The following is a 17160-nucleotide window of genomic DNA, read 5'->3' on the forward strand; positions in this document are numbered from 1 at the left end:
CGCTGTGAGTCTCAAGAGTTCATGGAGTCATGCGATTGTGGGAACTATTTAGTCATAATTTGCAATTCATTTCTTTAGTTGCATAAGTATTATTTCTCTTATTAGAGTATGTGTTTCTTTGAACAACATATTATTTGAATCCTCGATATCAATACAGACCCGATGTTGGAGATGATGGTACCCTTATACGTGCTGTACATAATGTATACTCTAAATTATATCTTGCATCACCAGCAGTTGGCCAATTTGGAAATGAGGTACACAATTACTTAAATTATAATAATTACTTTGTTGGATTAAACTAACACGATTTATTGAATTCAGCTAACATGGTTTAAAGATGCAAGAAAAACTTTTGGAGAACCAACACCAGTTGCTGCTCGAACAAAAATGTCTCCTATTGAGTGTAAACATATTTCACGATAAGTTTATAATAGAATTTGTTGGAGTTATTAGGCTTATCAACATTGTTTTTCATTGTAGCTGAATGGTGGATCATGTATGGGACCGATGCACCAATTGTGAGAAAGTTAGCAATCAAAGTATTATCACAAACAGCTTCCTCATCTGCTTGTAAAAGAAATTGGAGCACATTTGCACTCATACACACAAAGCAAAGAAATAGGTTGGCTCATAGTAGGTTGGAAAAATTAGTTTATTGCTACTACAACATGAAACTTCAAATTGGAGATAAGGAAGCAGAAATAAATCATGTCAACCGTGGTGACCCACCATATGTGTTTGATATTGTTGGTGAAGATGATGATATAGAGGGTAACCAACTTTATCAATGGATTAGACCTCTTCATTTAGATGATGATGATGAAGGCAACCCAGCTCCTAAAGTTGCTGAAGAAGCACGTAATGAAGGGATAAATGTAGAAAGAGTATTAGAGGACGAGGTGGGATCTAGCAGCGCTGACTCTTTGGAAGAACTTTTGCGCCCAAGACCAAGAAACACTGGAATTCCACCTTATTCCAATCCTACATAACCACAACATCGTGCTGATACTAATGATAGCTTTAGTACAAGATCAGGAGACTCACCTACCACCAGAGGTGGGAATGATGAAGGATATAGTGGAGCTGAAGGTAGTGGTGGTGGATATGGAAACTATGTTGGACCACCTCCCGGATTTATGAGCCCCTTCACTGGTGAGGCAAACTTCACGCATGCAACACAGGATGAGGACCATGGCAGTAGGCGGGCAGGACCATAAATTGGTGCCATAGGGAAGGACTATACTCGTAAAGAAAGAGGTAAATGGATTTTGTCAAGTCAAGAAGATAACTCGTTATCTATAACTTCAGACTCTGTTGGAGTGGGAAGTAGTAACTATGATTATACTCATAACCAACCATTTCCCTACCCTTCATATCCCATTCCTGTTGGGATGGAATCGAGCCACTCATGGAAACAATCCGAGATTCAATCTTCAAATGATTTTGCTTATGGACAACGTCAACCAATCTCGGATCCATATGGGTGGCATGTTAACAATTACATGCAAAACTATTTTGGGGATTTATCATTTGATAACTACTCTTCACAATACACTCACTCTACACATAGAGATGATGAAGATAGTGAAAATTTTGAACATCATAGGAACTCTATGTGGTACTAAGTCACTCATGTATCTTACCATGCAATGTATAAAGTGTAAAATATTGTACTAATTCATTATATATAAATGATTATGGTGTGTTTAAATTTCTTTCATTAATTACTAAATATTTTCTACACTCACAATGTTTGCCAGCTCGCTATATAATCAACTTGATAATGTTAAATCCATCATGCAATGCATTTCCTTCCAATTTTGTTGTGATAAACTAATAGATAATTGACTAAATAAACGTCCTGCAAAGTTTCAATAAAAATTTTCAAGTTTTTCTTACAATTTCCGTGGTTTCCATATTATTTTTATCGATATCGATAATATCCCGATATTTCCATCGATATTTCCGTGTTTTCGGACTACCGATATTTCCGATATCATCGATATTTAATATTGTTTATACTATATTTAGGGCCTCCGTATTTAGACCTTGTATAAATACTCGAATGACTCAAATGTAATTATGCAATAAGTGAAGGGGCAAATATGTAATAAGTGAGGAGCCCTTATTCTATAAAAGGGACTCCTCACTCTCTTCATGGGGAGAGCCAATTTGAGGCAAAGGTTGAGGCTAAGAGAGGGCAAAACATCAAGGCCAACACAAGGCTAGAGAGAGATCCATCAAAATAGGCCTTTGGCCCCCATAAATAGAATACAATCAGTGTGGACGTAGCCCAAACCTTGGGGTGAACCACGATACATCTTGTGTTATTTACATTTCTTGCAGATTCACGGTCGGATTTACGTTGTTCCAAGACCTCCGGTTTTGTGCATCAACATTTGGCGCCGTCTGTGGGAATCGACACAAAAAACTATGTCGGTTCTCTTTCATTTTTTTTCATCAAATCTCACCACTGTGAATCTGCAAAAAACCCAAAAAACCCAAAGCTTTCACAAAAAACCCAACGGTTCATTCTCTTTCTCTCTCTATGATTGTCTCTCTCTAAAAAGAGCATCAAGAACCCAGCTTTAATTCTTTACTCAACAAACCTTTCATTTTTCTTACGGTAAATTGCAAAACCCATCTGAGCAGTTGCAAAAAAAAAGTTAGTAACTGGTGGAGTTTTGTTAACACAAGTAAAAGACATATGGTGGGAAATCCCCAAGAGGGACTTGGAGATGCGTCGGACGACGGGGAAGAGTAGGATTTGAGTCTGGAGATCCAGAAAGTGACCCGAGGCGCTCCCAACTCGTCAGCCAAGTGGACTCCAAACCAAATGATGGCGTCAATGATCAAGCAGCTGATCTGCTTCCCGATGTCGATAATCAAGCAGATCGACCACCGCCGGATCAACGCAGTGATCCATAGTCGCCGACTCAGATCCCGTCTGCTTGCCTGCCGCACCACCATCAGCCACTTGCTGCCTTGTTCCTCCTCGTTCTCCAAGGAATTTGCAGAAACCCATAAAATCAAAACTCACAGATCGATCATATCCTCACATCTCACCTGCAAAATCCTCGAAATTCCTTCACAAACCCAGTTTCTCTCTCCTTTTCTCTTCTCTGTGAAGTCCTCTCACCCCTTTTGTCTATGTTATCTGATCTTGCATAATAAGAGCTCTGTGGCTCTCCCATTGTCGCTTTTTCTTCATCTTTCCTCCTATTCTCCTTCGAAACCAAGTTAAATTGCATAAGGGTACAATTTATTTTATGGGTTTTGCTTCAGGATTGGAATATGTTAAAGCTTTATGTGTGGGGCGCTTTATGGTGGTAGTTGGTGGGCTGCCTTATTGGGATTGCTCAGTGAGTGAGGTTTTAGGAGGATTGCAATCGGAATTGGAGGAGTGCATGAAGGATTTGGTTTTGTGGGTTCTATGCTGGGTGAAGTTGGTCTTGTGGGTTTTGCGCTGACAAGATCTTGGCCTAGCGCAAGGAGTATCTCAGCCCCTCCATGTTTTACTTGGACAACAAACCCTTGAACATAGTGGACGGGAAGAGGCAGTACTTGTTCGACGAGAACGAGCAGAGGTATTTGGACGGAGTTGGAGGGATTGCAACGGTGAGCTGCAGGCACTGCCACCCGGATGTGGTGGAGGCCATAGTCAACTAGACCAAACGCATACAACACTCCACTATGGGTATGGACATGAGCATGGGCAGTCCTCTTTATCGTCGCTTTTGGGGAGGACGAATCTGATGGAGCTCGGGTTTGATCTTGGTGGCTCCGGGATGGAACAGGTGCTTCAACAATTGTAAAATTCACAAGGACACTGACCAATATGGGTACCCCAGGAACATACAAGGTCACGATAACTTCACAGGCGCCATTAGTGAAGATCTCGGTTGAGCCACAATCACCGACTTTCAGTCAAGCATACAAGAAGAAAACATATACTGTGACTTTTGTTGCTGGTTCTTCGCCATCCGGTACAAGCAGCTTTGCCGTTGACAGAATGATAGAGTTGCCACTGAGATAAGATTCCTCTTTTCTTTATTATTTTACTTTATTATCATTGTTTCCCTAGCCACCAGAAAATGATGGAACTTTCATGATACAAACCCATACTCAAAGAAATCAGAGGCACAATGGAAAGATACCAAGAAAAGCAAAAGATGAGATCACCGCCCGCTGCCAATGATGAAAGTAGAGATACAGATAAGCTGCCTTACAACAATACCATTATTATTCCACTTTGGCGTTGTCTACCATCTGCCAAAAGAGAAAAGAGAAAGAACAGGAGTGGGAGAAACAAAAGCAGAAAAGAAAAAGCAAAAAAGAAAGCAAAAGCAAGGAATAAACACCCACCAAAATGATGTGATTTACTTTTCTTGTTTTTGTATGATGTGAGTTATTTTTCTTATCTTTCGGAGACATCTGTATAAACTCCATCAAAAGGTAATATGTATAAACCCCATCAGAGGGTAACTAAAAAAAAAAAAAAAAAAGCAAAGCCCAAAACAAATGGGTTGGCATGTTGTGGAGGGCGAAGGCTCATAAGCCCGAAATAACACCAACCAGGTGATCAAAAGTACGCCTAGTACTCCACAATTATTCGGCAACCCACCGCTATTACCACCAACCAGGTGATCAAAAGTATGCCCAGTACTCCACAATTATTTGGCAACCCGCCGCTATTGCCGCCAACCAGGTGATGAGATGTACAACCCGTACTCTAATTTGGCAACTAGCCATTCATGCCACCAACCAGGTGATCAAAAGTACGCCCAATACTTCATATTATACATGAGCATTACTCATATCAATCATACATAAACATTCATGAGCATCACTCATATCAATCATACATAAACATTCATGAGCATCACTCATGTTAACATCCATGAGCATCACTCATGTCAATTAAACATTCATGAGCATCACTCATGTCAATCAAACGTTCACGAGCATCACTCATATCAATCAGCTTCAAAAACTTCATTTACAAAAGCTCTAGCTTCAAAAGCTTCATTTATAGAGCTACAGCTTCAAAAGCTTCATTTACAAAAGCTCTAGCTTTAAAAGCTTCATTTACAGAGCTCCAGCTTCAAAGCTTCACTTACAAAGCTTCACCTACAAAGCTTTAGTGCAGGGTATACAAATACCGCCTCCGAACAACCGCCACTTTGGCCCATATATGGATTCAATTTGAAGTCTCCAGCCAGCAGACTCTATGACTAAAGACTTGGGGGACTACATTATGTACCATATATTGGGCCTCAACTGGACCTCATGAAAAATACTTGGGGGACTTAGCCCATTACTTATGTATTGAGGAACGAACCCTTATTCTATAAAAGGGACTCCCTCATTTTCATTAGAGAGAGCACCACCCATTACTTATGTATTGAGGAACGAACCCTTATTCTATAAAAGGGACTCCCTCACTTTCATTAGAGAGAGCACCACCCACTATTTATGTATTGAGGAGCGAGCCCTTGTTTTATAAAAGGGATTCCCTCACCTTCACCGCCGCCAGCCGAGCAACCGCCTCGCACATGCATCACCTTTAGTACCACACATTGGGCCTTTGCATTTGGGCCTCATGAAAGCATTTGGGGGACTTAGCCCATTATTCATGTATTGAGGAGATAACCTTTCTTCTATAAAAGGGACTCCCTCACCTTCATTAGAGAGCATCGCCGCCTACTAAGCAACCACCTTACCGCAAGCATCACCTCTAGCCCATTATTCATGTATTGAGGAGCGAGCCCTTATTCTATAAAAGGGACTCCCTCACCTCTAGCCGAACAGCCTCACCTCCATCACTTCATGTTGAGCATCGCCACATGTCAAGTACCAGTTCTAGACGACATCTAGTTACTTCGGCCCACACATGGACTGAATTTCAAGTCTCCAGCCAAAAGACTCTCTTGACTGAAGACTTGGGGGACTACTATTTATACCATATTTAGGGCCTCCATATTTAGACATTGTATAAATACTCGGAGGACTCAAATGTAATTATGCAATAAGTGAAGGGGCAAATATGTAATAAGTGAGGAGCCCTTATTCTATAAAATGGACTCCTCACTCTCTTCATGGGGAGAGCCAATTTGAGGCAAAGGTTGAGGCTAAGAGAAGGCAAAACATCAAGGCCAACACAAGGCTAGAGAGAGATCCATCAAAATAGGCCTTTGGCCCCCATAAATATAATACAATCAGTGTGGACGTAGCCCAAACCTTGGGGTGAACCATAATACATCTTGTGTTATTTACATTTCTTGCAGATTCACGGTCAGATTTACGTTGTTCCAAGACCTCCAGTTTTGTGCATCAACATGTATTATCATTTAATCTCTTGTAATTATAAAATATTTTAATCTTACCTCTCTTTAGTTCTGAATGTTTTCTTACAATAAATGTTGTTGATCTATGTCTAGACTTAAAGGGTCTAATTACTTTTAAATTTAATAACTCTTTTATTTGCTGCTCAAACTCTTGTTTATCTATTAAACTACAAGGCATATCAGCCGTCTTAATGATTAAATATGGGTTAATTATATCTAATTTTGCTAGTATTTTATTTTTACTCCAATGTAACTGTGGGTTTTCTCCTATAATTCTAGTTTGTTCTGCTAATTGTAACAATTCTTCTAAACTCCTTGGTTTACTTAACTATAATATTTATATACGATTTCCTTCTTCTATAATTAGATATTCATGTTCAAATATTTCTTCATCAAATTCTTCTACGTTATTATGCTCATCATTTTCTTTTGAGTTTTCTAAATGATAACTATCTTGGCCATTAAACTCTTCTATACTTATGTTTTTGTATGCTTCTACAATATTACTTTGGTCAGTTATTGTAATGACTCTTCTGAAAAATGTTATGTTAGGGTTTCATAAATAAAAAACCTTATAAACTTTTCAAAAAGGTTAAACATAAAATGAATGGATATGATCCTACTGGTGAAATAAATGTTAATGATAAATTAAATTGTTGTTTTTCTACTTTAATGAACTCATTATTTATACAATGTGTTAAGTAAGCTGGTCTCTCGTCAAATTATGTTATTCTCACTGGTTTTACTAATTTTTGTCTATATTTTTCTGGTACTAACTATTCTCTTATGACACTCTTTGTACTCCCTGTATCTATCATAGCTGTTGTTTGTATCTTATGTTTTTTTACAAATTTTATTTCACAATTTATGATAATTAAAGAACTATTTTTTGGTTTTCTATACTATGAACAATATTTCCTAATATTTCAGTACTTTATTGTGATTCTGTTGATTTTGTTGAATTAACTTCTAATAACCTATTACTATAACACTTTTCACATAATATTGAATATGTATTATAATACTTATTTGCAACTAATTTACTACACTTGTAACATTTTTCTAGCCAACCTAAATTAATGTATTTATATTTTTTTTTCATGCTGTTCTTTTATAAATGTACACATATACTCTTCTAAATCAGTATTTGTGCTACTTAAATCTTCCGAGTCTGAATCTATCATATTTATTCTCTCTATACTATAAATACTCTCATTATCACTTAAATCATTTAAACTGTATATTGATTATATATCCTCATCTTCTTCTAACTTAAACAACTCCATCAAATGTACTTTTTCTTTCGACTGCTTACCTATTTTTGGACATATATGTCTAATATGCCCAGCTTCTCCACATGAATAACATTTACAACTATTCTTATCGTTTGACGCTTTATATTTTCTAATCCAAGGTCTACCACTTCTTTTTCTAAATTGTTTTGGAATATATTTTCTTTTCTTATATGTTCTTGAAGGTCTTATACTGAAATTCTTATGCTGTTTGTAGGGTTTATATGACTTATATTTCTTTTTGTATATTTTATTATGCTTATTTTTCTTATGACAACCATACTGTTGTGATAAATCTATCTTTTTACAATTCATGTAAAATTGTTTCCTAATTTGCCTTTTAACTTTTATTTAACTACACTTTTGTCTAAGTATATCATATGCATGTTGAATTCTAGGTCCTATTGCAATATCATTTTTCTTTGGATGTTTTTGCCATTCATTCTAAATCTTTTCACCTATTGGTCCTTTTATTTTTGTCATATAAGTATATAATAAATTAATATCACTAATTCTACATGTTCTTCCTAAATATTTAAAGACATCTGCGGTATACTCAGCTATATATTGTAAATCATAAATTTGTAATTGTTCTAAATTTCTAATTGCTTTTATTTGTTCTTGTTCGCTTCTGCCATTTAACCTATTATGATCTAAAAACTCTTGTTTAATCAAAGTAATAAAACCATCAATATTAAAATGTGTTTTAGCTGCCTAATGTTGTTCTAGATTTTGGACTTTCCATGATTGGAAGTAATAAAAAACTAAACCATCCAAAGTATGCTCAAAGTAATCTAACATATTTTGTAAATTACTAAAATTTAACATTAATGATGCATGTACGCAGCTTTCTCCCATCTCTCAATAGTTCTCTCCCAATCTTGGGGATCTACATTATCTAAATTTAATATGTTACCTGCTATGTTTATTTGTTCTAACCCTCTCAAATATGGAATCCTATTTTTTCTGGGTGGTTTTATCATACTTTCTTCTATGTAATCTACTTTTTCTTTTTCATTATATTGTTCATTTGTTGGTCTAAAAAATTGTTGATCAATCCTACTTGCATGTCCTGGATTTTTCTACTTCTAATGTACTACTTTCTTCTGCTGGATTACATTTTTCTTTTAATTATAATAAATTATTATATTCTTTTGATCCTAAAATATGTTCTACTCCTATTTTTAAGATTAATGTTTTCATCTATTCGTCTGAAATTCTATGTAATCCTAAATCATATGCCTTATATTTTTCTAAGTACTTTTCTTCATCTAAATGGTCAATATCTTCTATAAGCTTATGTACAATATGATCAAAAAATTTCTCAACTAAATTAATATCTAGATTATCAAAAGCCATATGTATACTCTCATTTTTTATTTTACTTTCTTCCTTTTCTATTTTTTCTAGTTGCTTGCTGTACTAGTTTCATATATTTGTACTTTATTTGGTTGTCTATTTGTTGCTACTTGTAAATTATGTAATGTCTAATGAGTTCCTTCTAAAAAGCTATTATCTATAGGTTTTGTTTCTTTCATATTTACATGTTTACTATCAAATGTTTGAACTAAATTTTGAAATTCTATATTAAACTTATGATTATATCTATCAGACACCTTACCAATATACATTAAGCTAATACACAAATTTTTATACTTTCATTTCATATTATAATTTTTTGTTCTTATGCTTACTTTAATATATTTACTAAATTCATTAATTGTCATAATATAATTTGGAATACAACCTATGACTGCTAAGTTTGAACTTAAATCTACTTCAGCTGTTGCTATTGCTGCTTGTTGGTGATTATTACATCTATCATCATATATGTATACTAATACTTTTGTGCCTACTTGTGCTCTGATTAATCCTCATATTCCAATTAATATTGTTCCTATGTGAATCTGACTAAAATGTGATTTTCTCAAATGAATAACTGCTTCTTTACTAATTAGACTAAGTGTGACTTCTTTATCAATACAGCTAACTTCATGTTGACTGATGCTACTTACAATTCTACTTCTGTTTTCAAATAAACCTAATTGATATAAGTTATATTTATTTTTCTGTGTTCTCTCAAAACCTTTTCGAATAAATTCTTGTGCTTCTTCTTCATTTGAATAAACATCTTCAGCTCTAACTACTTCTTTTCCTTTTTTCCTAAAGAGTTCCATTCTCTATTATCAAAAGGATTGAGCTTAGATCTTCTAATATTATTATTTGCACTTAAAATTAATTTTTCTAATTTATCTAGCAAAGATGGTGGAAGTGATGAAGATGCGTTATGTAAAACTTGGTTTATTTATGCTATTTGTTCTTCAACTTAATTTAATTTTTCAGCCAAACTTAAAACTAATTGAATAATTAAATTAATTTGCCTAATGAGAATATTACTACTGGATACTTATGTTGAAAAATCTGTTAAACTTACTGGTTCTTTGTCCAACTTAATAATTTCTTTCAAAGCTTGGATATATTTTCTACTAGTTCTAGAATCGGTCATTAAACTAATAATTTATCTATTTTATTATGCAACTTATCTACTTATTCACTTAACTCCTTTTGTATTAATTGAATTTTTTTAACTTCTAATTTTAACTGCTCAACTATTTCTAGTGATCTAAGTTCTACTTGCTTCAGCTTACTATCTATGAGGTCAACAAGCTCTTTTATCTCTCTTTTGCTAGGAAACCTTTAAATATTTTTATTATTATCTTCTAACTGAGATGTAATATAGTCTAAATTTTGTCTAATTGTTTTTATGGAATTTTTCTAAAAATGCTTTAACAACTGGTTTAACAAATGATTATGCTTAGTATTTTCTAATTTTATATTTTCTACTTGACTAATAATAAGATCTACAATACTATTGGCTTGTGGATTTTCTTCACTATGCAAAATATGATTATGCTTTCTCAATGGAAAATAAAAAACTAAACTATTTTGGTCTAAAGTTATTTTTCTTTTTTGAGGTTCACTAATTTCTAAATTAAGATAATCTATCATAAACTATAGTCTACATTTCTCTAAAGTTATGGCTAACTGATTTGTCTATTTCTTCTCTCAATGTCTCTAAAACTTGATATGTTACTCTTTTTGCTTCTAAAACTTTATGCTGCACTTTTGTGTTATTATATTTACGAATAAATAAAGGATGTTCAAGATAATTAAGATAAAACTTTTGTTAATTCTTTTGGATATATATGCTAATCTTCTCTTTATGCTACTTATAGTTGGATGTCTGAGACAATAAATACCTGATGGTTGTAGTTGACAAGGTCTACAAGACAATAATATCTGATGTTCATACAAAATAAACAAGTGTGATATCAGTTGTATCAATGACTTATGTCCTCAAGGTACTTTACTATTATAATTATACTATTAAAATGCTAAACTTGGCTCTGATACCATATTAGCACAACATGCCCGGTTAAATAGTCAGATGACCATTATAACAACTAGACATAAAACCTTGCACATGGAACTCGACATGTTTCAGCATGACAGCCACTCACAGTATAAGTATAAGGCCTTAAAGGTTGAACTCAGAGGTACCCTGGTTAATGTCCAGTTATTTGTATGACAAACATTCAATTATAACAGAGTGCTAAAACAAAGTATGATCGTTAGTTTAGCATATTAATAATATAACTACAATAGTGTTTCCCTGTTTTGGATTAGAAGTCTAATTAAACAAACACACTAAAGAAAGAAAAGAAAACTTAATCAAGACTTGGAGATTGCTTGAATATGTACACTTGAACTTTTATTGATATATAGAATGTTTACAAGGAGATGTGTTTATAAAGAAATGTTTACAAATGATGCTAGGAAGGTTTTGGATGCTTGAGTGTATAAGGATTAAAGGATAGTGTGTGTATGGTGTGTCTCTACTGTGTTGAGATATTGATGTGTGAGGTGTGTTCTATATGGGAGGAAAGGCTATCTTATATACAAAACCAAAGTCTCAAACGACAAACAACTTTTTTGAATAATGCACTATTTCTGAAATTGTTGATACTGTTTTTGCATCTACCACACTGTTTCTGAAATTGCTGATATTGTTTTTGCATCTGCCAAACTTGTCTTTTCGTTTTGCTTTTAAATGAAGGCTATGTGAATTCATATTAAATTTTCTGCATACTTTCCTGGCTGCTGCATGTTTTGTCTTTTTATTCAATTATGTAAGGCTTTCAAGGGTAACCTTGTATTTTCAAAATTGAAAGTCCTAATGGTCAAACAAACCTTTTTACGGTGTTTTGGATGGTTTGCGTAAAATAAAGCCCATTTCTCACTCTGTCTCGCGTCCCCGTTCTCATTATCCCCATATGTCCCCTTGATTTCCGCCGATTCGTCTCCCCTTTCCAATTGGAAACCCCTAATTTCTTCGTCGCAAACCCCTGCATCTCCAAAACCCCTCTCTCACGTGCTCTGATCGTTTGATCTTCTTCCCAATTCGGGTCAACAGCCAGGGTTTTCTCGCAGTACCCGAACCGCCCGATCTCAATCGGGTTTCTCGGGTCCGGAATCGGGACCGCGGATCGGTTAACCGGAGGTGTTAGGCTTTTGAGAAGATGAGTGGTCAGAAGAAGAGGAACTTCCAAATTGAAGCCTTCAAACATCGGGTCGTGGTTGATCCGAAGTACGCTGAGAAGACGTGGAAGATCCTGGAGCATGCGATTCATGAAATTTACAATCACAACGCTAGCGGTCTCAGCTTCGAGGAGCTCTACAGGTTTGCTACTTAGCTCTTTCGATTAACGCAAAAGGATATGTATTTATGCATGAATTATGATCTAGTTTTTGGGTAATGAAAATGTTGATGCTTGGTAGGAGGTGATAATTTGTTCTGGTTTGTTGGATAACTTCATTTCTGAACACTATTAGTTAAATTTTGATTAATTTGTGAGATACAGCTTTAAGTATGATGATTGTACTCTTAAGTTGCTTTCGGGGTGTATGATTGCTTTTTCGCCTTTGATTTTTTTTTCGTGATCCAGTTTCTCAGTTTACAGGTTGATTTAGGTGTAATTGATGGTCTTATGGTCTACTTGTCTAAGGAGTGGGTTGATGACTCGCGGCGGAAGGCATTGTATCTAATAAATTGAATAATTGCCGATTGTTATATCTTAATTTTTTGCATGTTGCCCTTTGGTAGGGTGAGAGCTTACTGTGTGTAGTTATGGTAGGAAATTGAGTGATTATAGGCTATTTAAAGGTTTGGAATATTTATTTGTTTCCAAAGTTACGTGTCACGGTGGTTCCAGGATATCTTTGCAGTTGATCGTGAGGTTCTACGATATCATTGTATTATCTCTTATCTATGTTGCTTATATCTGTTCAACATTACCATTTGTGCTTAATTATGCTAGAGAGTGTTAGTCTTGTCTCGCCTAACCCCTTGTAGTGCATTCGATGGGAGTCTCCCACATATTTTACTTTCACTGCATTTTAATTCTCAGAATTATGGAATGATCCTGAACTGTGTATAGGACAAATTTGGACCTTATTTTCCACTCCACTTGTGAGGCATATGATTTTGTGCCCTGACTTGATTTGGCTATATTGATAAGCTTTGCTTAGTAAGAGTGTAATTTGAGGGAAGCGGAGGATTCTCTCCCTGTTTAGCATTTCCAATTTGTTACTCTCATTTTGCAAAGATAACTTGCAAGTGGATTTGATTCTTATGTATAATTACTGTTTGTTTCACATCTTGATACTTTATGCTTCTGATGTTTAATAATATGGCGTAAATTCAGGAATGCTTACAATATGGTTCTGCACAAATTTGGAGAGAAACTCTACTCCGGTTTGGTGACAACCATGACTCATCATCTAAAAGAAATATCTAAGTCAATTGAAGCTGCTCAGGGAGAGTTGTTTCTGGAAGAGCTGAACCGGAAATGGGCAGAGCATAACAAAGCTTTGCAGATGATCCGAGACATATTGATGTACATGGATAGGACCTTCATCCCAAGCACCCACAAAACCCCTGTTCATGAGCTTGGGTTGAACCTGTGGAGGGATGTTGTTATCCATGCTAGCAAAACCCGGTCTAGGCTTTTGGATACACTTCTTGAGCTTGTGCACAGAGAAAGGAGTGGGGAAGTAATTAACAGAGGCTTGATGAGGAATATTATAAAAATGTTAATGGATTTAGGTTCTACTGTTTACCAAGATGACTTTGAGAAGCATTTTCTTGATGTTTCAGCTGATTTTTACCGCTGTGAGTCTCAAGAGTTCATAGAGTCATGCGATTGTGGGAACTATTTAAAGAAGGCTGAGAGACGCTTAACGGAAGAGATGGAGAGAGTGTCCCATTATTTGGATGCTAGAAGTGAAGCGAAGATAACTAATGTGGTGGAGAAGGAGATGATTGAAAGTCACATTAACAGACTAGTTCATATGGAGAGCTCAGGTTTAGTTAATATGTTTGTGGATGACAAATATGACGACTTGGGAAGAATGTATAGCTTGTTCCGCAGGGTGCAGAATGGACTTGTAATAGTACGAGATGTCATGACTGCTTACATCCGAGATACTGGTAAGCAGCTAATTACTGACCCAGAAAGGTTAAGGGATCCTGTAGATTTTGTGCAGCGTCTCCTGGATTTGAAGGATAAATATGACAAAGTTATCAGCTTGGCATTTAACAATGACAAAACATTCCAAAATGCTCTAAATTCCTCTTTTGAATACTTCATTAATTTGAATGCCCGGTCCCCTGAATTCATTTCTCTGTTTGTGGATGACAAGCTTCGGAAAGGACTTAGAGGGGTTAGTGAGGAGGATGTAGAGGTTGTACTGGACAAGGTCATGATGCTTTTCCGTTATCTTCAAGAGAAAGATGTCTTTGAAAAGTATTACAAGCAACACTTGGCAAAGAGGCTTCTTTCTGGGAAGACTGTTTCTGATGACGCCGAAAGAAGTCTGATTGTGAAGCTCAAAACAGAGTGCGGATATCAGTTTACTTCTAAATTGGAGGGTATGTTTACTGATATGAAGACCTCTCAGGATACGATGCATGGATTCTACTCAACTGTGGGACCTCTGTTAGGCGATAGCCCAATGCTAACTGTCCAGGTCCTCACCACAGGTTCATGGCCTACTCAACCAAGTGCCACCTGCAACCTTCCAGCAGAAATTTTGTGGGTATGTGAGAAGTTCAAGAGTTACTATCTTGGGACCCATACTGGCCGGAGATTGTCGTGGCAAACTAATATGGGCACAGCTGATTTGAAAGCGACTTTTGGAAAGGGCCAGAAGCATGAGCTGAATGTTTCCACATATCAGATGTGTGTACTGATGCTATTTAACAACACTGACCGGTTGACGTATAAGGAAATTGAGCAGGCCGCAGAGATACCAGCCATTGACTTGAAGAGGTGCCTGCAATCTCTGGCCTGTGTTAAGGGGAAGAATGTTCTTCGGAAGGAGCCAATGAGCAAGGACATAGCTGAGGAGGATGCCTTCTTCTTTAATGACAAGTTCACAAGCAAGTTCATCAAGGTAAAGATCGGTACTGTGGTTGCGCAAAGGGAGTCTGAACCAGAAAATCTAGAAACCCGACAGAGAGTAGAGGAAGACAGGAAGCCCCAGATTGAGGCAGCAATTGTGAGGATCATGAAGTCAAGGCGGGTCCTGGATCACAATAACATTGTTGCCGAGGTGACGAAACAGCTGCAGGGGCGATTCTTGCCCAACCCTGTTGTAATAAAGAAACGAATCGAGTCCCTCATTGAGCGGGAGTTTTTGGAGAGGGATAAAACAGATAGAAAATTGTACAGGTACCTTGCTTGAAAAAGAAAAAACTATGGGTTGGTTCCTTTCTTCTTCATTTGTAGCTTTTGGCACAAGCCTGTATGATTTATCCTGCATTTGGTGAGTTGGAATATTGATCATTACAGGCTGTGGGTGGGTTCCGATGAAGTTACATTAATGCATCTTTGTTGCTTAATCTTTCCTCATGTTTATTCAACTTTTCCGAATGGGATGATGGAACTTTGTTGGAAAGAATCATTCTCCTCCTGTTATCAGATTTTGAGCACCAGTATTTACCCTCATCCATTGCAGGGTTTATAAGAGCTCGTTAAACTTCAAAATTTATACTATTGCTTCTGTTAGTACATGGTGATGGTCATTAATAGCTTGTGAAATGATTGCTATACTCCTCGACGAAGAAAACCATTTCGCAGGAAGCTGGGTAAAACTGAGCTCACAGGAGGATACCATTCATCGCCCACTGTTCGTGGGATAATCAGCTGGAAATGCTGCAATATTGTTATGTTATATGAAATCCAGATTGGATGATCCCAGCAAGGCAAAGATTTGACAAATATGTCGATGAAAGGTTAGATTTCCACTTTTGCGCAGAAATGATTTCTTTTTATCTCTGTCCGATTCTAGGAGACTTAGCATTGTGTATAGTTTGCTCTGATCTCGTGAGTCGATGTGTGTTCTAATTTGTTGTTTTTCTCTCCCTGGGGTTCAGCTTTTGTCTCAGGCTTTAGGTGTTTCTTCAATTTGTTCAGGGTTTTGTAATTATCATTAGCTGAATCAGTTTCCGATTAATTTCAGAAAACCCTCAATAAACTGAAAAAAGCATTGGAAACCTGAGACATCAGTTGAACACCAAAGAGAGAAACAACAGAGTTGAAGACTTTTATGTAACTACTAGTCTCTTGCCACATGCTAACGGCGTGTCAGTATGCTCCGTTTTTAGTTTATTCTTTGTTAGTTTTTTTGTTATCATAATATGCTCTTGTTTTAGTTTTATTTTTTTGTTTTCTTTTGATTATTTTGCTGATTTTTCCTTATTTAATTAAATTGTTCTTTTAAAAGTTGTAAGAATGGAGGGGCCACTTTTGGTGTATGAATGTTTCACCAAATCTGTGTTCTCCCTTCATACAGAGAGACAAAAGCTTTTTTTGGGTCAGGGAGTGAACTTTGTATGTTGGAGATGAGATCATGAGATGATAAATGGAACCAAACAAATTATGGCAACTAATATTCTTATATGTTTGGTACCCTCCAACTCTCACATACAACTTTTAAATGGAGAAATGATGGGTAATTTCCATTTACTTTAGATGTCGGAGACGAGATACTGGAGAAAACTAAACAAAGTAGAAGTTTCTTACTAGGTTAATTTGTTTAGTTCCCTCTAGTTCTCACATACGACTTTTAAAAGATGACTGAAATGTTGAGAAGTTTTTATGTGTAGGCACTGGAGATGAGATATTGGAGAAAACTAAACAAACTAGGAAGCTTCCGTCGGGAGATTAATTTGTTTAGCCCTCTCCTATTCTCATATATGGCTTTTAAAGCCGGAAATGAGATATTGGAGGAAACCAAACAAAGTAAGAATTCCCCGGTGGAATTTTATTTTGTTTAGTCCCCTCCAATTCTTACATACGGCTTTTAAAACAACAATGAAATGTTGAATTGATTTGGAGAGCCAGTGGTAGATGAGATGCTTCCGTCGGGAGATTAATTTGTTTAGCCCTCTCCTA

At 36.2% G+C, this 17160-nt stretch overlaps 1 protein-coding gene across 1 annotated transcript; it reads left to right on the forward strand.

The window, feature by feature from the left end:
* The first annotated feature begins 11891 nt into the window (after positions 1 to 11891).
* On the forward strand, positions 11892 to 15605 carry LOC103404435 (cullin-3A-like). The gene is made up of 2 exons (XM_008343344.4): positions 11892 to 12383; positions 13408 to 15605. The coding sequence occupies exons 1-2, from the start codon at positions 12223 to 12225 to the stop codon at positions 15446 to 15448; spliced, it is 2202 nt and encodes a 733-aa protein (XP_008341566.1). The 5' UTR covers positions 11892 to 12222; the 3' UTR covers positions 15449 to 15605.
* Positions 15606 to 17160: the final 1555 nt, after the last annotated feature.

This window comes from Malus domestica, chromosome 17 (genome assembly GCF_042453785.1).
Source record: "Malus domestica chromosome 17, GDT2T_hap1".
Lineage (NCBI taxonomy): Eukaryota > Viridiplantae > Streptophyta > Magnoliopsida > Rosales > Rosaceae > Malus > Malus domestica.